This window comes from Mycothermus thermophilus (genome assembly GCF_041956435.1).
Source record: "Mycothermus thermophilus strain CBS 625.91 unplaced genomic scaffold VTJ04scaffold_2, whole genome shotgun sequence".
NCBI lineage: Eukaryota > Fungi > Ascomycota > Sordariomycetes > Sordariales > Chaetomiaceae > Mycothermus > Mycothermus thermophilus.
The window spans coordinates 1,023,398-1,045,842 of record NW_027191428.1 but is presented as its reverse complement, the minus strand read 5'-3'; the positions used below and the strand labels follow the sequence as shown (position 1 = coordinate 1,045,842).

At 56.5% G+C, this 22,445-nt stretch overlaps 5 protein-coding genes across 5 annotated transcripts; 3 read left to right on the top strand and 2 right to left on the bottom strand.

The window, feature by feature from the left end:
- Window positions 1–510: 510 nt before the first annotated feature.
- Window positions 511–996, top strand: VTJ04DRAFT_2524 (uncharacterized protein; the record flags this gene model as incomplete). Its single annotated transcript, XM_069360323.1, has 3 exons — window positions 511–568; window positions 648–831; window positions 924–996. The coding sequence occupies 3 exons, from the start codon at window positions 511–513 to the stop codon at window positions 994–996; spliced, it is 315 nt and encodes a 104-aa protein (XP_069221045.1).
- Window positions 997–1,687: 691 nt separating this feature from the next.
- On the top strand, window positions 1,688–2,625 carry VTJ04DRAFT_2523 (uncharacterized protein; the record flags this gene model as incomplete). The annotated part of the gene is made up of 4 exons (XM_069360322.1): window positions 1,688–1,812; window positions 1,915–2,085; window positions 2,250–2,293; window positions 2,372–2,625. 4 exons carry the CDS (start codon window positions 1,688–1,690, stop codon window positions 2,623–2,625), a joined length of 594 nt encoding a protein of 197 aa, XP_069221044.1.
- An 890-nt stretch (window positions 2,626–3,515) lies between these two features.
- On the bottom strand, window positions 3,516–5,315 carry VTJ04DRAFT_2522 (uncharacterized protein; the record flags this gene model as incomplete). Its single annotated transcript, XM_069360321.1, has 2 exons — window positions 3,516–3,695; window positions 3,852–5,315. The coding sequence occupies 2 exons, from the start codon at window positions 5,313–5,315 to the stop codon at window positions 3,516–3,518; spliced, it is 1,644 nt and encodes a 547-aa protein (XP_069221043.1).
- Window positions 5,316–12,771: 7,456 nt separating this feature from the next.
- Window positions 12,772–13,313, top strand: VTJ04DRAFT_2521 (uncharacterized protein; the record flags this gene model as incomplete). The annotated part of the gene is made up of 3 exons (XM_069360320.1): window positions 12,772–12,790; window positions 12,875–12,979; window positions 13,030–13,313. 3 exons carry the CDS (start codon window positions 12,772–12,774, stop codon window positions 13,311–13,313), a joined length of 408 nt encoding a protein of 135 aa, XP_069221042.1.
- Window positions 13,314–13,407: 94 nt separating this feature from the next.
- VTJ04DRAFT_2520 (uncharacterized protein) lies at window positions 13,408–21,234 on the bottom strand (the record flags this gene model as incomplete). The annotated part of the gene is made up of 5 exons (XM_069360319.1): window positions 13,408–19,121; window positions 19,181–20,464; window positions 20,567–20,602; window positions 20,657–20,750; window positions 20,887–21,234. The coding sequence occupies 5 exons, from the start codon at window positions 21,232–21,234 to the stop codon at window positions 13,408–13,410; spliced, it is 7,476 nt and encodes a 2,491-aa protein (XP_069221041.1).
- Window positions 21,235–22,445: the final 1,211 nt, after the last annotated feature.

The window sequence follows — 22,445 nt, the reverse complement described above, 5'->3', positions numbered from 1 at the left end:
TATGATAGACAAACCCTCAGCAAACATGCCTGTACCAAACCGGCGTCCGGTACTGATACCACAACAATCCCTTCGTAATTCCTACCTCTCTCAGGAGTACTAGCCCTCGTCCTCTCGTAGATCACCACCGTTCCAGCTCACATGTCGACCGAAGCAACTTGTCGGGAGTAGCGCTCGCCCCTTTACAGAACCCCTCCTTCCGCGCTGACAAGCAGATAAGGTCATCAGCTTCTAACCAATCCCAGGGGTTCCAGCCAGCTCGCGGGGATGGTGGCGGCGGCGAGATGACTCAGGGTTAGGGCTGGCTCCGAGTTGTTTTGTTGCCTAACGGTCTCAGTCTCACTGTCCGGTGTCCACGATAATACGCTCTGTCCAAACCCACAACGAAAACTTGGAATCCAACGCTTCATCTCCGACCTGTCACGGCACCTGTGTTCAAGACAATGGAGATGCCTTCTGCGCAGTTCAAGTATTTTCTCTCCCTCCCGGCCGAGATTCGCATCAAGATCTATGACTTGGTACTGCTGCAGCCAAAAATCGTCGACCCGGACTGGTACAATCGACCAAAGTAAGAAAGCAATCCTCGCCAGACAACCTGACTTGCTCTTACTGGATGAATTTCCTGAATTAATCCCTTCCATTTTAAGTACTCTTTAGGGCGCATCTGCACTGGGACCCGGTTAACAGCCTGGCACTGCTACATGTCAACAAGCAGCTCGCGGCCGAAGCTGCTGAGCGCTTCTACTCCATCAACTCATTTCAGATCATCAACTTCGATTACGAGGTTTATAATACCGACGGGAAATGTCGTAAGTTCAACCTTGTAACCTGGTATGTTGTGCCTTTTCTCCTCGACAAGACTCGAAACCACAAAGCCACCAGGCATCCATTCTAAATAATGAATGGCGGGGATCATGCAACAGGCTTCAGAGTATTGGGCGGAATGCTCAACATATCCGCAAATTCGGCAAGGCTCTGCCAACGTTCTACATATGATATTAGTTACCTCCCTAGTGCGGTGGGCAACAGAGTTTCCCCTCGAGATTCTCACACTTCGTGAACTGGAGGAGTGCGCCTTTGCCATCATTGAGACACGGCCCTTTCTCCCAGGTCTACGAAGTTTGGTGATACATTTCGAACTTGATTCTGATATCTATGATGACTGCGATGCCGAGTTACAGCGCGCTACCAAGCTCATCAACGACACGTTTAGTGGGGTTGAGGAAGTATTGTGTCTGAAAGAGAGCAGGTGTTTGCGTGTTCCTTCGTTGACTAAACTTTTTTTTGTTGGGGGAAAAAGGGGTGGGGGAACAGGGGGTTCACAGTCAGTCCAGGAATACACGATGTTAATAAACACCATTCAGGACAGCATGTACATCCGTATGTACTAAACCTCTTCAGGCACACCAGCAACGAAATACCGCGACCACACATAAGTGACACTCTGTGCCTTAAATGAGTATCCCGAGCCCATCTCCGACCCCCGCTCTCCAAGCTGACAAGTTGCTGGACGTGGTCTCACCACACAGGGGTCGGAGTGGGTGGATTGTTGCCTTGTCCAAACCACCCGTCTCCTCAGTGCTCAGCGCTTAATACAGCTTCCACTGCCCTTCTTGACCACAAGGAAATCTTGGAACCCAACGTCAAATCACCCAGTTTGCACGGAATACACAGCATTTGTGGTCAAATGGGCAAGCAGCATGAGCAGTTCAAGTACTTTCTCTCCCTCCCGGCAGAGATCCGCATCAAGATCTACGACTTGGTGCTGCTCCAGCCGTATCCGATGCAGCCCAGCTGGGGCGTTCAACCATGGTAATTAGACGTCGTCTTTTCTGCAGTCCTGTTTGTCTTGGCTGTTAAAAAGTCTAGTATCTTGGCCGACAATCTTTAACACTACTCCAAACTATTCTCTAGGGTACACCCGAACTGGACCCCAGCTACCGCCTTAGCACTCCTGTATGTCAACAAGCAAGTAGCGGATGAAGCAGCCCAGCGCTTCTACTCTATCAACACGTTCCGTGTTCCCTTTCTCGGGTGGTCCTATTGGGACGGGAAGCAATGGTGCAGTCTAAGCATCGGAGCCTGGTAAGTTTCTCTCGTTTGCCCTTGATGTGTTGTTCTTTGAACAGGACCGAGTGAGCTGCGTCACTCTGTACTGGTTCCTGCCGAACCCACCTCCTGTAACCCATCCGTCGTCCAAACCTTGATGAACACCTGAATTAATTGGAATTAAAAATCCAACCACTCAGGCTCAAGAGCATTGGCCCAAATGCCCAGCATATTCGCAAGTTCGGTTAGTCTTTGGCCCCGTCGACAACTCCCCGCCACAATCCCCCTCTGTGAAACGTCACTAACGCCATATAACAAGCAGAGTTCCAACTTTTCTCGGGTGATATTGGTCCCATTGTCGATTTCTCCCGCACCATTGCCGAGACCAGGCCCCTTCTTCCAGGCTTGCAGAGCCTGAGAGTACAGTTCGAGCTTTATGAACAGGACTACTACGGAGGCGAGGCCGAGCTTCAACAGGCCAGGCAGCTCATCAAGGATGGGTTTAATGAGGTCGAGGAAGTAGTGTGTGAGAAGTTTCTTGTTAAAAGCTATCCACTCTTGGGATGCACCTTATGAAATATGTCCAACAGGCCACGGTTTCACAGAGAGGCCACTTGACAATGGACGATGAGGCCTTTTGTGGAAGAGAACAGGATAAGGGATTGGTGCACATGACATACCACGATATAAATGTCGGCACCAGGCGCTATATAGAGAAGACAGAGTTGAACTGACCAGCAAGGTCTAAAAGTCCCGCCATGTTGAAACGCGACTTGTAGATATTAATACACACAAAGAATCCCTTATTTTGAAATCCGTCGAAACTTAAACAGCATAATAATAGTAATAAGGATAAGATAGGACATGGTTAAGCTCCAAAACACACTGTCACTCCACTTTCCACAAGTCCATATAACCCCTTATTACCCATCCAGATCCACCCGCAGTCATAGACCCTAAATACACAATCCGTCAATACCTGTTTGAACGAACAACCATCCCCCTTTGGATTCCCTGATCCCGGAACCAAGGTGCCCAATATCCCATTCCAACAAACCTACGCTACCTGAAAAAACAAACCCAAAATGGATAGTTGGATATAATACCCGAGATCCCACCGCCATATGCTAATGGTAGAACATACATAGAAACGCCGAGTGGTATCAAGATATAAACAACAGAAGCAAATGGACAACAATTAAAAAGGATTAGAACCAGACCCGCTTCTCCTCTTTTTCATATTCCTGTCAACGCGTGTCAAGTGACAGTCGATAATGCTGGCTTTTGCTGCGTTGTTCTGCGCCGGTTCTTCTCAGACTCGAGACTTCTCGTCGAAGCATGTAGTTCTAGACGATAGCGGCGCTGAAGAAGCCGGCATCATGTTCCCAAGCGGCCAGCTTCTCCGGCCGAGAACAACGGGCGATGGATTTACGTTTCATCTCCTTCATCCCGCGCGACTCTGAGCTTCAAGCCTCCTTCACTGACGCTGACGAACCACCCGGGACGATGTTGTTACCGGTGTTGGAGTCGGTATTCGCTGCTGTCGACGCGGCGGTGCCCGGCTCAGTTTTTGTTGATGTCGTATTGTTGTTCGAGTTCGATGAGGCGTGAATGTTGCTCCCGCACCCCTTGACAAGGCGATGACGCTGTGATGGCGTGACTGTTAGTACATCTAAACACTACCGAGGCAACCAGGCAAACAAAATAAAGGGTCAAAGGAATCAAACACCAAACAACCCCCTATACACATCGCCCAGAATGAAATATGAGAAAAGGAAGAGAAAACAAGCAAAAACACAAACCTTCAACGCATCCTTCCTCGAAAACCTCTTCTCGCAATCCTCACACGCAAACGGCTTCACCGCCAAATGAATCCTCTGATGCCGCTTCAAATCATGATTCCGATTAAACGCCTGCATGCACCCATTCTCGGTGCACTTGAACGGCCTCTCAGCGGGCGGCGTGGGCGGCGCCGCCGGGTGGTGCAGGTACAGCGAGTGATGCGGATGATGGTGGCCGGGATGGTGTCCCAACGGCGGCGGCGGATGGTGTCCCGGAGGATGGTGGCCCGGGTGGTGGTGATGGCTGTAGCTCGGCAGCGCGGCGGCTCCGCTACTCGGTCCAGCCGGCCCCGCCGGCCCGCCCACCATGGTCAGCGCGCCGCCGGGATGGTGGATGTTGCTGAGGATTGGACCGGCCGTGGGGTACGGGCTGTAAGGGCTCGCCGCCATGGCTGCGGCGCGAGGGCCGGTGGCCGTGGAGTAGCCTAATGGAGAAGGGTTGGGGACGGTTCCGGCTGCGGCGAGCGCGGGTATGGAGCCTGACGGCCGCGAGAGGCCTGACGGAGCTGAGGATGTTACTGGTGCGAGGGATTGTGGCGGAGGAGGGGCGGAGGAGGGGTAGCCGGGGAAGGAAGTTTGTTGTTGTTGCTGTTGTTGTTGGGGAGAGGAGGTCTGCGGGTAGTAGCTTGATGGTCCCCCAGGTGGTGGTGGTGGACGGTAGGCCGAGGATTCTGGCGCTGTTGCATTCGGCGCTGGCCCTTGACCTGGGCCGGTCGTGGTTTGAGTTGATGCCGCCTGGCGAGCGGCTTGGTTCGCAGCTGCGAGAAGGGGATGGCTCAGACCCGAGGGCTGGTTGCTTCCGGGAGCGTTGAGGGGAGACCCCAGTCCTGTTGCGCCCGTGCCGGCTGCTGCTCCGCCGACACCCAGCGGACTAGCGAAGCCCTGCTGCTCTTGATATGGCGTTGGAGGTTGTGACGCGGCATGGCTGTCTGAGTTAGACGCGGATGACGCACCGCGGCCGGGGAAATGCTGTTGAGACGGCGATGGAGCGGTAGATGCGTATGATGGGCCGCCGGCCGCGGCTGCTCGACTGTATGGCGGAGGAGCGAGCGGGCCCGAAGCCGGACCCGTCGAGCTGGAACCGCCGTACGTGTACGCCGAGGGTTGTGATAGCCCTGGCGTGGGCCACGATCCGGTCATATGGCCGGCGTAGTAAAGTGAGGATGGTCCGGGTTGAGAAGGATTAGGGCTGCTGGCGTGGGCGCCTGCCGGCGGAGAAAAGGGGTCCGAGACTGCTCCTGAGGCGGTCAGAACGCTGGACCTTGGGGCACGCTCGTCTCGTGCGGATACTGAGTCGGAGGAGAGAGAATGGGAAGGGAGGCCAGAAGCTAGCCCCGGTGCTTGCGGCCGCGGAAGAGCGGCGGCTACTGTTAAGGGAGAGCCTGGCCGGGCTCCAAGGCGGCCATCGCTCGTGATGGAGGACATGATTTCAGGAGAGTAGCTGGAATAATACCGCGTACTTTGAGGGTCCGGAAACGGGAGTGGTCTCTGGGGCCCAACGGCCGTGGCTCCCATGCTCCTATCCTCGCTCGTGGTGTGGCCGGGAGCGGCGGGTTTAGGGAGATGTCAGTGAACACGGAGGCGGCGAGATCGACGAAGTATCTTCCACAAGGCTGCCTGTAGTTGTCGCCGTTGTCGGGTTGTTGGAACCGTCCCGCTCGTCGTTCTTCTCACTCTGTCTCGACAACAAGCGGCTGTCTGGTAGGAGTGATGGTTGACAAACAACCAGCATAGGCGAGGACCCGAACGCAACCTCTTCGAAGTCTCTGGGTAGGATCACCAGCCGAGATGAGTTGAGTTGTCGAGAAAGTTGAGAGAGTCGCAGGGCATCAAGAAGGCTGAAGCCACAACGTTGGATGAACCACCAGGCGAAGAGGCGGCAGCAGCCGCATCCAGAGGTATAAAAGAGCTTCCCAGCTGGGTGATGGTGCCCAGAAATCCAGAGGCTCGGTCTAGGACACCAACAAGGTTGTGGAGTTGTCGATCCGTGGCCGAAATATGATTTGGATGTTCCCCGATTATTGGATCTCAGGGCTGTCGGTGTTCCGGGGACCCTGCTGTCGAGACACCAGGGGCGTCGGGGAAGAGGCGTGCAGACGGACAAGGCAAGCTAGAGCTGTGCCTCACCTTGTTCTCTCCTGCGCTTCCCTCCCTAAGTAGGTATGTGTGTACAGTTTTGTACCTACTTTCCAAGCCTGACGATGTCTCGGCGGCTTCGTAGAGTTGTAAGTGCAATAAGAGAGAAATAGATGGAATCTAGGAACTGCTTCTCCCGTAAAGTGAGAAGACAAAACGGTCAAGCAGATTGGACGGCAAGCAACTCTGCCTTTGGTGCCGGCACTTGAGAATCGCGGCTCCTTGGTGGTGTTGCGCGTGTGCCCTTGTCTTGTTGCTTTGTCTTGTCCAAACAGACAAGGGGGGTGTGCGGAAGTCCTTGTGGTAAGGGAGGTGTGAACGAGAGGGTGGGATGGGTCGGAACCAGGGGACCAGGGGACCAACGAGTGGGAGAGACAGCAGGAACGCAAAAGACAAGAGAGGAGAGGAGAGGAGAAGTGAAAGACTGTTGCTGAAAGAGCTTTGGACCTGGGAATTTTCTGGGTCAGACCCTTCCCCTCCCCCAGCTCGCCTGGCAGCAGCCCGCCCGCCTGAAGTGAGCTAGCGCCGAAGGGCTGAGAGGACGCAGAAAGGTGGGAGCCGGGCGCGCGAGAGAGCCACACACAGAGACACTGTGTGTCTGTCTGCTGGCTTGAGGCTTAGAAATTGTGAGATCTCAGAAACCTAGCATCAGACCGGGGGGACTTCCAGGAGCAAAGCAGACAATCCGATTTCAACAGCGAAAGCCAAGGAGCAGGCGTTTGCAGCCTGCCTGAAGCTGACCGAGTTCGAGAAAGAGTCTTTGTCAGCAACGCACTCTAGGCTGCCTGGATATGTTGAGCGAAGGAGAAACCTCTTTAGTCACTCCGCATCTCAGTCCTCCGAGCTGCGCCCCTGAGAATGCTTGTGAGGCGGTGGCCTGGTCCGGAGTGCTTTATATGTATGTACAGGACATACAGAGAGGAGGGTGGTTTCCCGAGCATGGCAGATCCAGGTACCTAGTCAACTAACTCCCCAAGGTCTGTGCTGGCTGGCGATGGCAGCGGGAATCACACTTTGTATGTACTATTTGCCTTGTGGGAGTTTTCTTCCTCTCTCCTTTGAGGCAACTCACGCATGTATGAAGCACGTACTGAGAGACCTCGAGTCGTCTTGAGGGCGCAGGTTGCTGTGGGTATCTTCTCTTCATCCGTTGGCGTACGGAGGAGGACTTACTAGGCCGGGGCTTGGTCTTCCTTGATCTTGGGAGTTCTCACCGGTCCAGCTGAGCCCCAGAAAAGAAAGGGGAAAAATACTCAATGCGTTCGGAAGATGCCGACAACTCTGGGGGAAACTCCAGGCTAAAAGGGTTGTATTCTTGTTTTTTCCAGTTTATCTCTTGGTCTCTCGGTTTCTTTTGACCCAATTCACTCCCCTAATGCGGGATTAGTGTAGTAGTAAGCCGCGACATCGCAAGTTTGCTGATAGGAGGTCTCTTGGCCTGGGTCAGTCGGTGGCGGCAATCGGCGTTGTCCCTTGCGTTTGGAACGTGCCTGGAACCTGTGCCTCTTGTCGAGAGAGGAAAAACGACAAGACGCTAGCAAATCACCCAGGAGGGTGGGTGTGAGTCTAGCCAGAGCACCAAGAAGAAACACAAGAGCCCCAAGAAAAGGTCCCGCCGCTCGAGCCGGGATCCATATCCGGAATAGTCCACATCGTCTTGGATGCAGCGCACAGTGAGAAGGACCTGGAAGGGTTCTGAGTGGCGAAGGCGGGGGGCAGAACGGTAAGCATGTCACGTCCCAAAAGAGTTCTCTTTGAGCTGGAATGTTCGCTCGATGGGGCACGGGCGCTGGGTTTTCGACTCGACGTTCGTGCAATATCGTCGTCCAAAAGACCTCAGCAATGTACTCCGTAAGGATGAGTTGTCCTGTGGTATCCAGACATAGGAACGTTGTCTTTTCGAATATCAACCATCTCGTGATACTGTAGAGGCGCCAGCGACTTGGTGTATGTCCCGACTTCTCTCATTGGTGCCTCACTTCTGCTTGTTCCTTATGGCTCGAAACACGACATGACATCCCAGTAGCTTATCTTCGGCCTGGGCCAGTTGAAGGCGCCTCGTGTCTTCTTCCTGTGCTTTTGGGTTTGAATTTCGTGAGACATTTTGAGATCTGTCATCTGTCTAGACGTCAAGAGGGAGAGCGAAGTCGAGCGCTGAGAACCACCAGCGACGCAGTGAAAACCTATTCCTCACGTCTTCGCATGCACTTGTCTGCCCTTTCCCATCATTTTGCAACATAGGTCAGCGCTGGAACGTTTCATGACTGATGTTAGGGGACGCTGCCAATGCTTGTATGGTTTGCTTGGAACGAGATATGATGCAGTGTAAAAAACAGACACAAGAATGCAAAACGACACCATTGTGTCTGTACATACATACATACTTCACCCCTTGCTGTTCCGGTGCTCTGGAGGCGTCTGTGAGCCATCCCAAGAAGCATGATGCGCGACAGGGATCTAAATTGACCCTTGTTCACCTTAAATTCGGGCCCGCCCTGTGTCACAGTTTGTTTTAACCACGGCTCTGTCATGAAGGAAGAAGTCAAACAACCTCTGGTAGCCTGGCCGCAGGTGAGAGGTTCATACCGAAGTACATACTTGAGGGGGAAAACATTACTCAATCGACTTCAGAGGGAAACTTCGCCCTCAGAGAAGGCTTTGAGAGTCCCCGATGTTCGACAGCTTACTCCGCATGTATGTACGTAGTAGGTATGGAGTACGTACCTAGAGTTACTTTTGTATGCTGGAAATTGCGAAATCCCTGTCCCCGGTGTCAACCTAACAAACATCAGCTCTAGCTTGGCGACTTGGCAGCCCGCTGTCCAATGGGGATCCGGGCGAGGGTTGCAGTGGTCGCCGACACGACCCATGGTGCGCTCCCACCAACTTTTTGCGGAGATGACTACTTGGCCTTCAACGGCAGGAAATGTCGCATCGGAAGTTCCCAGCTTGAGAAAAAAAGGGTGGGAAGGGATGGCATTGTTGAGGGATTTGGCAACTTCTGGGCGTGGAGAGATGCAGAGATGTTCCCTAGTCGCCTGCAGATGCTGGTGGTGGGCTGCGGAGGCGTTGTGTTCCCTCGACTGGACCGATCATTGATCCCTCTCCCACAGCGCTGGGCAGCCGTCAGCAAAACCAGAGGCGCGCCCCACAAGATGTCTGCGGCACCACACGGGGGCCAAATGCGCCTCCCGCCCGCCTCTCGACCGCTCTTGTGGAGCAGCGACCACCCACGAGCCTGGATCACTCAACCCGTCCTGCAGTTTGTCGTACGCCAAATGCCCCGGCGATCTTGATGCCCTTTCCTTCATCACCGAGAACAAGAGATCTGTTCCACCATACCTAAGTACTTGTGTTGTCCCTTCGTGCGGCGTGTCCCCTTACCTAGTCCGAAGGGACGCGCTCTGCAATGGCCTGCCCATCTTTCCTCTCTCACCAGCACCCCCGCAAATGATGCATGGGAAGCACATTCAGCTGATGCCAGGATGGATGCAGGGGGCCAGCTGATGGGAGGGTGGTGACCAGTTGGTAGTGGGTGAGTTCACTTCTCCCTGCATCCATGGATTGTGTCCGCTGATCCACGACGGTGACCACCCTCGTGAAGCTAGCGCGCACAGTGCAGCTTGCCTCTGCAGCCGCCCGGGTTGGGAGACGCTGTGTTTGCCGGTGTGCGTGCTCCGGGAGAGCGGCAGCAGCCTTGTGGATGCGAGCATCTGGGTCCTAGGGCACCACGCAAACATTGACTGACTTCGATGCCTCGACGCGTTTTCACTTGATGGAAGCGAGGCCAGCCAATGAATCGGGACGCGGATGCTGTGACTTTTGGGTGCCCTGCAGCAAGTGAGTCTTTTGTTGCGCGACGGCCTCGAGACGAATGACTAACAAAATGTGTTTGCTTTCTCTGGGAACTTTTATCGAGGTTTGGCTCAACCAGCCAACCTTGCCAGACTTCCTCTGCTCACTTGCTGAAGTTTGGACACAACACGGCGGGTTCCCGGTTTGTTTTTAAGGAGCCATCCAACCCGTCTCCTATTTTGGTCGTTGGCTTGCAGGGGCACATGAAGTTGCCGTTGCATTCGGCTTGCAGAATGCGACCCGGACTCTCGTGGAGGATGCGTCGGGTTCACGGTGGTGTCTTGTTCATCAGGTTCGCCTGTTCGTTTCGCGGGTGGGCCTGGAGTGGCGGGACCTGCGTGGCGTCAACAAGGTTAACGGCAATCAGCGACGCTAAGATCCGTTGTGAGATCTTGGGGAGGTGGCGGCGCTTCGGGCGTTTTGGTGGATGCTGTCGACTCCATCTTGACAGTCGAGCAGTTTCCCTGAGCTTGTTTTCGTTCCGGATATGTGACTTGGTCTGCAGAGGAACAGCAGTTTTGTCTGCCTGACATCCACCCAAAGTGAAGCAAAACTTAAGCTTGGATGTCAAACAAAAATAGCTTTGCACTAAATTGGCTCAGTGCTACTCATTGTCCGGAGTATGGGTTCGTCCGCCGCAACGTGGTTTTGATGCGACGTACTAATACTTACCCGCCGGTTCGGGACCCGAGCCCAATCGACACATTTCACAACTTGAATTTTTTTGGCCGATGAACCGGCCGGGGGGGACTGGGACAGCGGCGATCAAGGTGGTGAGAAGTCCAGAGTATCGCGATTGGACCGGAAAGACATGCCATCAGTCAGCAACGGGCCTTCCAGTCTGCCGGTCCTCACCTCACCTCCTCCCGATCCGATGGTGACGGCCAGCCACAACGCCTCGTGGTTTTTCACTTGACGGCGGGTTGTGCGAAAACGAATCCAGGGGGATCTGCACGGACCTCGATGAGGCCCGCACAGTGCGCTAGAGAAATTAACCTACCGGACCGTGCGGCTAGTGGGTTGGCGACCTGATCGGGAACCAAAGAAAGACGAACAGCCGTCTGCCTTTTGAGCGGCAGATGCCGAAATTTGATGCTCCAAAAGGGACGAAGGTGAAGGCGGAGCCAATATTCGGATGCAGGTCGTCGGGAAACAGTGAATGTGCTGGAAAGCATTCACCCGGCCGCTGGTCTACTAAGTAGGCCTGTGCCATTTCATCATCGTTGTTGGCTGAAGGGGTCACAAGAAAAGAAAAACCGGGATGGACTTCCAGGTTGGTTTTTTTTGGGGGGGGGGGGGATGATGTGAAATGTGTTGTGTAGCCAGGTGGCACTTCGCGTGGTGGAAGCGGCAATGGCACCTTGCGCCTGCCGTGGCTACCGGCAGTCTGGTTGAGTTGAAGCCATTCCCGGCGAGCGCAACCCAGAGACAAGCCACTTTCCACACCTCGATTGTTTGCACCTGCCCAAACAGGACAGCTCTCCACCCATTGATCTGGGAAACGCCTTCCCGGGACGCAGCCGAACCTTGTGTCGAGAGACGGCACTTGGGAAGGTCCACGGATGATGATGATGCATGACGAGATCCAGATTTGGATCTGGATGTGGCAATCTTTCTTGTCATGAAAACCGACACACTCTTGTCGAGGTCGAAATCGAGATTTCCCCTGGTGGCAAGACGCCGGGCCCAAGAGATTCCAGCTTCACAGCCTGATTATGCTCAGCCCAAACAACCAACACTTCACTCCCCAGCCTCGTCCATCATTGTTCGAGATACCAACCTGCCTATCGGATTCCGAAGCCGCTCTTTCACCTCGTGCCTCTCCATTCTTCTGACCCGACCTCCAACTGAGACGTCACCAACCATCCCGCCAACAGGACTCGGAACCAACCGTCGTTCTGTCATGTGTGGTCCTCGAAAACCACTCTGGCAAAAACCCGAGAATGGAACTTTTCCCGCTCCCCATAGGTAACTCGGCCAGCGGCATGGACGGGACATGACAATCCCATCCTCCTGGTCCATAGGTACGTAGCCGGTTGCCTCCAAGTCCTCCCCCACGTTGCACGACCTCCCCAACGCAGCCTCAGCGGCCGCGGACAGACACTCCCATGTGTGCATCATGCGACCTCGATGCTGTGTTCCCGATCCATTTCCCAATCGAGTACTTCTTTTTTCCCTCTCTCTTTTGCCTTCCACCTTGTTTGCCCTCGAGGACTGCTGGTGCTGTTGCCGTCGCGGTCGCATATGCATTCAGGCGTTGCTGCCCGGTTCAAGTCACCACTGCCACCACCACCAACGTGCGCTGCGTGTCAAGTCCCAGCTCGCCTGCACGCTGCCAAACAATGCACGCTTCCCACCTGCATGTGCGCTGGACTGGATGCATGAGAGAAAGAAGAGACGGCGGTGTCCATCCACGCACGCCTTGCCTTGCTTGCTCCCGACGATTGCCAAGATGGAAGGTCGTCGATCTCCTAAGCATTTGGAGCAAACAGCACACAATTCTCTAACTGGCCCTAGCGAGAGGTAGTATCATCCCCTTGCGGCGCAGGAGGGACATGCTCAGGCGCGGTGAAGGGGAAATACACATCTCACAAATCAAACACCTATATTTCCACTTCCTGAAACACGTTTGTTTGCTTCGCTGAACTTGGGCCGTCGGCGATTCCGAGAACGAGGCAATGGTGTTGTTGCAGAAGCCCCTGGATGAGTAAACAAATCATCCGAAGTTGCATAGCGTGGGAACACAAACTTGCCAGAGTCATTTCATTCCTGGCACTGCTCATGAAACATCAAGGACTCGTACATACATCACAGAGCTGTGATGAGTGGATTCCGTTGTGAATTGAGGGGGTATCGCATTCTATATCTACATGTCTCTGAAGTTCAGGCAATGAGAGCAAACAATAGTGGTTAAGAAGAGGGTGAAAATAGGAAACAAATAACAGAACAGAATCAGTGAATAAGAGGGGGAAGAAAATAGAGACCAAATGAAGGTGCTGTCCTCGCCACAACACAAAGCCCGACCAGGACGAGGTATAATCTGAGTCACGAAGAAAACAGGCAAGAAATAGAAACAGAGAAACAGTCGAGAACAGAATGTAATAAATAGGCAGAAAGCCAGCAAAAGAATAATAAAAGGACTGAGTAGGGAGAAGAATTAACCACGAGAAAAAATGGCAAAACGCACAAAAAAGGCAACGGCGAAATATCCACAACCAGAGACAATCTTGCGTAAAACGCTCAAACCACCTCCCCCTTCCTAGTCATCTTGCCTTCACTCATTCAGTTCCAATCTCAGATACCTCACCCAACCATAAGCCCGCCGTCCATCCATCATCAATCCACCAAAACACATATTCCACCGCCCGTGAGACACAAAAGACAGGGGAAATCAAACAAAAGAAATATTCCCGCCGATCCCATCATCAGTGAGTTTGTGACGGTGATCAGGGTTATGTTCAGCTCAGTAGTAGAGTATCATTGTTCGTAGTTAATCCGTTCATGGCAATCGCAACGACAGTCTCGTTCACAGCTCCTCCTCCTCTTCCTCAAAGAACCCCGTGTCATCAAAGTCCTCCACTTGCGCGTCGTCATCATACACGCTCGACCGCATCATGGGCGGCGTGACGGGCCCTGACCGACCCATCATGGAGGCGGCAGGGACCTGCTGCTGAAGCGGAGTTTGGGGCTCCTCGAGCGCGTCCTGGAGGACGGCGGTCGCGGCCACGGCCTTGCCCTTGGAGGTTGAGGTCAGCGCCGACGGAGCACGTGGCCTGTTGGCCAGGTCTTGCGGCGTGAACCGTCTCCCGGTGCTGGCAAACGCTGTGGGCTGCGGCTGCTGTTGCTGTTGCTTAGACTGGGCCGAGGACGCAGGCGGCGTAAGGAGTCCTCCGAGCAAGTTACTAGCGGCAGCTGCGGCGGGGCGGATCCGTGACGGGGTTGAGTTGCTGCCGTTATTGTTGTTGTTACTGCTCTTCGTAGCATTCGGTGCCGGAGACGCCGTGCCGCTGCTGGCAACGCGAGCCCTGCGCCAGCTGCCAAGGGCTGCAGCGAGGGGGCCGACGGCCTGAGCGACCCGGGGCGTGGCGGCATCGCGGATGGTGGCGGCGATGTTGGGCAGGGAAATGGCAGAGCCGCCATTCATGGCGCGCTCGCGCTCCTGCTCCTCCATCTGCAGGTTCGCCTTGAGGCGAATGGCAGCGTCGCGGACAGCAGCGCGGTCGAAGTCCTCGCGGCTCAGGGCGGTGATAATGTCCTGAAGATCCGAGTGGCGGACCGCGAGCAGCTCGCGCAGCCAGGTAATCTCGTCGTCGCGCTTGGCAATCTTGGTCTCCGCGTCCGGATCTGCCTTGGCGAGCTTGGTTTCGAGGTCCTCGATGCGCTGCTCGCGCTCTTGGAGCTGCTCCTGGAGCGCCATGATGGACTCGCGAAGAGCCTGCGGCGAGATCTTCTCCGGAAGACCCAGCTCGCGCGACGAGCTTCCCGCAGACTTGTTGAAAGACGCGACCTCGGGGGCAGCGGCCGACTTTGCGGCTTGAGCCGCAGCCCGCGCTGCTTCCTTGGCGATCTCGAGCTTCTCCTCGAGGTGCGCCACCTTGTCCTGCAGGTACTCCGACTTGGAGGTTGAGATGCTGAGACGCTCCAGCAGGTTCTGCTCGGAGCGCTGGGCATCCTCGGTGATGTTGCTGATCTGGCGCTCGTAGCGGGCTTGCATGTCTTCGATCTCGTTCTGGTGTTTGCGCACCAGGGCGTCGAGCTCGGTCTTCTTCGAGTTCTGAGCCTCCTCCAGGAGCATCTCGTGGCGTGCCCGGGCCGTGTCGGCATCGAGGCGAAGCTGATCGAGCTGGGACCGGAGCCGGGCCAAGTCGTCTTCGAGCTGTTCGCGGATGACGTTGACCTGGTGGTTGGCGCTGTCCACCTCGGCTTGCATGGCGTCGCGGGTGCGCTGAACCTCGCGCGCAGCCGACTCGCGGGCCTCCTGGAACTCGGCCTGGTAGCGGAGCGCCGCCTGGTGCAGCTTGTGGTTCTCGGCACGCATCTCGGTGAGAACGCCCTCGAGCCGCTTGCACTCGGCAACGGCACGCATGCCCTGGCGCTCGCCCATCTCGAGCCTCTGCAGCTCCGTCTCGATGCGCTCGCGGGTCCGAGCTTCGGCCTGCAGCCGTGCTTCGAGGACCTCTTGACGGGCAAGAAGCGCCTGCTCCTTCTTGACATGGCGGGCATTCTCCTCGGTAATCTGCTTGGCCGCCTGAGCCATCTCCTCCTGCATCGTGAGGAACTTGCCGCGCCACGTGTCGCGGATGCGCTCGTTCTCCTGGAGCTGGGTGCCCAGGGTGTCGATGAGCTTGTTGAGAGCGGCGTTCTCGTCCCGGGCCTGCGCCAGATCCCTATCGCGCTGGTGAATGATGGCGACGATGCGATCCGTTTCCATCCGCCAACGCTGGGCCTCCTGGCGAGCTTCACGGGCCGCGGCCTCGAGCTCGCTGATCCGGGCTTCAACCTCGCTGCGCGCCTGCTGGGCCTGAGCGTCCTTAGCCTCAAGTTCTGCCAGGCGCATAGTGCTCTTAGCGTGTTCGGCCTGGATCTCCCGGAGGGTCTTGTCCTTCTCGTCGACGAGTTCCCTAAGCCGCGTCTCCTCTTCGGACGAAATCCGAAGAAGACGCTGGACCTCCGAGAGCCGATCCTCAGCTGCCCTCCTTGTCTTGACTTCCTCCTCGGCCTGGCGCTCAGCATGATGTGCCCGGTCCTCGAGATCCGCGATGCGCTGGTTCTGTGCGCTCTTGTTCATCATTTCCACCTCGATCCTCGTAGCAGCGGACTGCAATTCCCTGTCGATATCAGCCGCGCGCTTCTCGGCTGCATTCCTAGCCGCAACCTCGGTGGCAGCGTTCTCTTCGGCAACTTTGAGTCGCTGCTCAAGATCGGCGATACGGCTCTGCAGTTCCGCCAGCTTCTCATCCTTGTCCGTGGTTGGCGGTGGGGGAGGCACGCGGCGCTCCACCACCTCCTCAACGATGCTCCTGATATCTTCGCTACGAACCGAGGGCTGGAGCGACTGGCCGAGCTGCTCGCGCATATCCTCAAGGGCCTGAAGGACGACTGAGTGGTCGACCTGTTGGACAGTCGAGGCTGGAGACTCTCCCTTGGATTGGTTGCGGCGGTGGGTAGCCAGAGCGTCCAACACCGCAGCCCGGATCTGTTCCATCTTACGGTCGCGGCGCGGGCTGAGAGCGCGCATAGCTGGGGGAATTTCGTCGTCTTCATCGTCCGCATCACTGTCTTGTCCAACGGCCGAGACACTGCTCCTTTGCCGGCTGGATGTAGGCCGTTTAGCAATGCCCGAGAGAGTATGATGGATGCTATCCAGGCTCCGCTCGAGCGGATGAAGACGCGCTGCGAGCAGGTTGCCAACAAGCTCGTTAACACGGCCATCGAAGAAGGCAATGCGCGACTCAAGCTTCGTCTTTTCATCCTCGCTGAACGCACCCTCCCAGTCGCTAGCGGGAAGGCTGCCGTTCTCGTTGAGGCGGCGGACCGCACCTTCAACTGACTGACCACTACGCGGGGGATCGATGAAGGGATCCTCCAGGTAATCGCCAGCCTGGCTGGGGCTCGGAGCGCCGCTACGCTCATAGCTAGGTGGAGGCAGACGAGACGGCGACGACTCAGCCATGGACTCGAATGGGATTTGACGCACGGGGCTGCGGTGCCACTGAGGTTCCTCGTCGTATGTGCGGTTAACGCCCATATCGGGATTCTCATCCAGACAGCGCATGACCTCATCGATATCATCCATGGTGGGTTCAGCAGCCAAGGTTTCAACTGCCGGCTCAGCCCGAGAAACGGGGGAAACGTCCTCCGGCGGAGAGACAGACTGCTTGGCGGGCTCCTGGTCCCCAGCGGCAGGAGGAGGTGAAGGAGGAGCAGCAAACCGAGAGGCGGCCAGGCCACTGCGTTTGGGCTCCGGCGGTTGCTGGGATGGGGAAGCGAATCGAGAGGCGGAGAGGCCCTTGGAAACAGGGGCAGCGGGGGACTCGACAGCTGGAACAGGCGCTGGCTCCTCTGCCGGAGCCTGAGACTCGGGCTCTGAGGCCTTCTCTTCCACAACAGTTGGGGCGGTGTCGACGGCTGGGGCCACTCTTTCATCAAGCACAGGGGTTTCCTCCACGACAGTGGCAGACTCCTCCGCAGGCTTCTCGGCGGGTTTGTCAACCGCAACATCAGCTTCGGGAGCAGCCTTCTCCACGGGGCCGACCCAGGCAGCACCTGGAACAAATTCCTTGGCGGTAGCGGACAGCGACTTCTTGTGCGAGGGCTTGAACGTGTCAGTGAAGGGCCTCGCGTCGTTGAAGGCCTGGATCTCGAGATTGTCCTTGAGTTCAAATGGCGCCCAGTTCATCGCACCAGGACCAGGCGAGGGCACTGATGGGCTTACAGTGGCCTTGGTATCCGTCGTCTCAGAGACCATGGTGGACGACATGGTCATGTCGAGGCCGAGATGAGACTCGTCGAACGACTTCTCCTCAACCGGCTCCGCGTCTTCGACAACAGGGGCCTCCACACGAGGCTCTGGGACTGGCGTCTTCTCCTTGGAAGGTTCAGCGAACAACGGCACGGAATCGCCGTCGTCGTCCGCCTTAGCCCTAGCCCGCTTGACACGAGATTCATCAGCCGCCAGACGACCATCAGCATCCACACGTTCACCATCCTTGTCGCGCGACCCCTGCTTTGGAGGCGGCACAATCGGAATGGCCTTGGACTTCTTGGGAGGCTTGACAACGTCGGCGGTATTGATATCGATGTTGCCAAAGATGGAGCTGGCACGCTTGCTGCCGCTCTCGGCACCTGACAAGACGGGGCTTGTGACAGAGGTGGCATAGGAGTTAGGCGTGAAGGAGGGAGCGTCTGGGCGGAACTTGGGACCGGAGGTCGAGAAACTGAACTCGCTCTGGCCCGGAGAGAAGACCGGGGCGTTGACATTGATTCTTGATGAGGCGGCCGAGGAAATAGTGGACTGAGCCGGCTCAAACGGGTTGACACCCGCGTTGAAAGACGTGGGCTGGAAACTGTTATTGGTAAAGTTGAAGGGAGTAGGCTTGAAGGTGCTTGTCGGGTTGAACTTGAATTCGGGGGCCTCGACATTGAACTTGGAAAAGGACGGGCCGTCGTGGTTAGGCGCGGGCGGTAGAGGGGCAGCAGCAGCGGGCTGGCTGGGTTCGCTGTCGAGCCAGGGATTGCTGGCAATCGTGGAGAAGCCACGCTGGTGCATGAGGTTGGACAAATCCAGAGGTTGGACAGGCGTTCCAAGATTGCTCGGATTCGTCTCGATCTCGTCATCTTCAGCCGGCTGGGCGTTGATCTGCTGCAGAGTAGGCTGGAAGGGACCCTGCTTGTTGGCATCGTCTTCGGTGAAGTATCTTTGCGACAGCGAATGCCCGCGACTGTGGGGCCGGGGGTGATGCAGAACAACACCATCCGCGTCGCGAGTAAACCTGTGCTGCTGTGGCGCAACGGGGTGGTCGTTGTGCGGGCTGTAGTCTTTGTCGTTGTCGAGCGTGGAGCGCATCTGCTCCTCCAGGTGGTACTCCGCTTCGTCAATCTCCTTCTGTAAACTCTCGCTGGCGTTGTGGCTGATGAAGCCCGGCGGGTGCTGTTGCGGTGGCGCATTGTCGACGAGCCCCTCTTCATCGACCTCACGCAGCTCCTGCAAGCGAGGCGATGCCCGGACTGGCGGCGGGAACTGATGGGGCAAGGTGGGAAACTGGAGCGACTGATGCCGCAGGTGACCCATGGGAGCCGCCGGTACGCCATCAGAGAAGGGAGAGCCAGGCGACATGATGGCGCTGAGGTTCGCAAGCGACGGGGAACCAGCACGATGGCCTTGGTGGAGCAGCAGTTGGGGAGACCATCCATGAGGCGAAGGGATGGAAATAGATGCGCGAGGATTGAACTTGACGCCGAACGGCACAGGAGACGCGCCGGCCGGGATGCCGGGACTCTGGGAAGTGGTCGTGACGAACTGGTTGGGGAACGGGAACCCGGGCAAGGCGTGGTTGCTGGACGCCGAGGATGTCGGGATCGGCGGAGAGAATGGCAACGGAGGGTACGGCGCGGCGGACGGCTGCCGGCTCAGCGTCGAGACTGGAGAAATCGATGGCGGCGGCGGGTCGTCGTCTCCAAATGAAACACCAAGGGCGCGGAGCTTCGCCTTGTTCAACTCGTCGACATACCTCTTCCATGCTATGGCAATTGTGAGCATATTCCAATCCAACCTGACACCGTCACAATCCGACACTTACCATCAAGATCAGGAAGAACCACTTTCCAATTGCGATCCTGCCGCTCCTTTGCCATGTCCTCTGGGTCTGGCCAAGCACCTTTGCTCTGCGAATAGTCCTGGGAGTGGCCAAACTCGGAAGGCGGCTCATAAAGGTCAAATCCGTGGATGTTGTAGCCCCGCTCTTGCCAGGTCCTCATAATATTCTCAACTTCCTCCTCAGACAATGGGATGGGTGGCCGGCCAGGTTGACCACGTTCGTCGTCCCGCGGGAGCAACACCATGACGCTCTTGCCTTTCCACGGCACCTTCTTCTTAACACGAGGCGTGGCGGCGGCCGCAGCCTTCTTCACAGCGGCTGCCTTTGAGGGTGTCACGGGTGCTTCCGACGGGGCGGCATCGCGGCTGGGCTGCGGTGTGTGCGGCCTCGAGGGAACTTCGGTCGCGGAAGGCTTCTCTCCATTGGGCGTCAGCGCCCTATTATCCGTGACGGCGGCCATCGTAGCTGGGGCCTCTCTCCTCCAGCCTAGGTATGATGATGGGCGCAAGGTCTCGTTGCTGGACTGCTTTGTGACGGTGCTAGTCGAGGTTTTCCTACTCCGACCAGAAACCCTTCTCTGGCTGCTGCTCCTGGGGGCCTGGATAGCCTCGTCACCCAGCCAGGCAGCTTCCTCGGCGGTGATGGAGTCACTCAGAGAGGAGTGCTCGCTCTCGCCGTCGCTGAACCAATGCCGCTTTTCCTGCTCGGCGCCGCCCGCCGTGTGTTGGCGGATCCAGCCCTCGGTGATGCCCTCAGTGATACCGTGGGCGATGCGCCGCGCTCGGTTTGCGAGGACGGCTGCGGCGGCGCTGATGCGCGGGAGGCGGACCTCCAAGTGGGACTCCTGCGCAAGAGGCGGAGGGCGGAGGAATGGGGTCGGCAATTCTAATCGGTGAATAGGGGAGTCCTCGGAGGAGTCGCTAGCGGCGCTTGGGCTGCTGGGGCTTTCCTGGCGGAGGTGAGGTGGATACGGGGAGCCCCACGGGTTGTTGCCGCGCTGCGTGGCGGCGTCGTCGTTGTCGTCGTCGGAGTCTACACGGGTCTCTGGAGTCCGCAACAGACCGCGCACGCGTTCAGGAAGAGAGGGTGCCGGGAGAGGCGGCAGGTCAGGAGAAGCCTCTCCGTCGGCGGTTGAGGCGTCCGAGAGAGCAGGAGATGCGGGGGGTGATCGTCGGCTGTCCCGGGAATATTTGCGGCTATGGCGAGCCGACGACGCTTGAGGGGGCGTCTGGGGGGAGAGCTTCGAGGGCGACGTTTTTGCGGATTCTGGGATGCCACGCGGGCGTTGTTAGATGTTTCATATTCGACGCCATTGGACAAATGCGGCTCAACAGCACCGGCAACAGCAAGACAGGGGCGAGGACTCACTGATAACGAGATCAGCGCAGACGAACCAAGTATCGTCTGCACTGATTCTCTATGAAGACAACTCCCGTATCCCAATCCTGTCGCAAGCACCTGTCCGGGCGAGGCTCGTCCGGGGGGGCTTGATTAAAGTTGTGGTGATGCGATCAAGCAGGGCGGGACGCGACGCGTGTTGGACAAACCGCGGCTAAGGAGTTTCAGTGTAAGGGCGGTGTGTTGGTTCGAAGAGAAAAAAGAGAAGGGAAAGGAGGCAAACAAAATTAAAAACGCTAGTATTGTACGGAAACACACGTCGGCGTGGATTAAAAGAAAGACAAAAGGACGAAAACCCAACGGTTCGCGACTCTGAGGCACATCGAGGCGCGCGGGTGCTGTTTGCTGCCAGACGAAGACCCTATTGTCGAGGTTGAGCGATGGCCGACTGCTGCTGCTGCACCATGCACAATGCGGCAGCTGGCAAACGGACAGTAAGGCGACGGCTGACTGGGACGAGCGCGGGGGATGGCCGACGAAACAGGTCTGCAGAACTGGGTTCTGGGGGGAATTTTTTTCTCTTTTCGTGGGGAATGGGGGATGGAGGAGAGGAGCCCGGAGGCGCAAGAAGTGCACGAGAAACAAAATTCAAGCGCGTTCCCTGTCGTTGCCTTGTCTGTGTCCGTTCTGGTCCACATGCTTTGGCTGCTAATCTCGCTCTAATTTGGCACATGGTCAGTTCCTGGAAGGCGCTGACACGACTGGACGAACTGCCACCTGGGCATTTTTTCCCCTGACACGGTTCTGGAAACCCCAGGCCGCATTCATTGCCTGCAACCACTTGCAAAGTGCCGAGCAGGGAACCTAGAGAATAAATTCGATTCTATTTTATGGTTGCATGCGTTGTACCTCGTTACAATGTTGCCCAATGTGACACAATGGCATCCAATTCTTCGCCCTCGTTGCGCAACCACAACCACGCCCATCCCATTCGTATTGTCAATGCCCTTTATTCCCTCAATGGATTGATCTCTCCTGACCAGTGGTGCATGCGGGCACTGTGGCCTCAGGAAAAGGGGATCCGGGCCTCCCCGGAGACACTCGACCGCAAAACCGCCAACGGAGGAGCCACGACAACGCATCGTGCATGGCAATGTGGGGATCCTGCGTGCGCAGTCCAAGCAATGGAACGCCGAGATTCGGCTCCACCGTTCCGCCGGCGCCGAGTGGCGTTCTGCAAAGACCACAGAGCAACGCTCGGCCATCCATCGACAGCCAATGCTTCGAGACGAGCTGGGGAAAAATGTGACGGCGATATCATGGTCAGGTACGCCGTATCTGATGTTGAATATCCCCCCCACAAGGTCTTGACTCTGGCCATTGCTTGTCGAAACTACAGCAACCTTTGTTCATTGACAAAAAGACAACAATCTCTCTGGTACAATGCCTTTGTGGGAGACCTTTATAAGGGAGTCAAGGACACCTCCGCCATCCAACCAGACGCGCTTCCATTCCCGCGACATCAACACGACCCCGACCCGCCTCGCGTCGCCTATGGAGTACGGAGTACATGGTGGCCAAATCACGTTGATTGAAGGTGCAGTTGGCAAAAATTCGACTGTTACCCCGCCCCAAGCCGAGATACCTGTCTGAACCGCATGTGGGAAGACATCAGCACGTTCACTCTTGGGTAACTACCGTCAATAACAATCAATTCTAGCAAAAGGGGTCGAGAAAAAAAGAAGACAACTTAACCCTTGAGAACGAGCCCACCAGAACCCCCAACTCCAGCCATTCCAGCATCAAGAGAAACAAGAATACCACCCCATATTGCTCTCCATCTGTTCATACTACCAAAGACATCCAGCTGGACCAGCCACCTCTCACCTCCTAGTGCCTCTCAACGTTC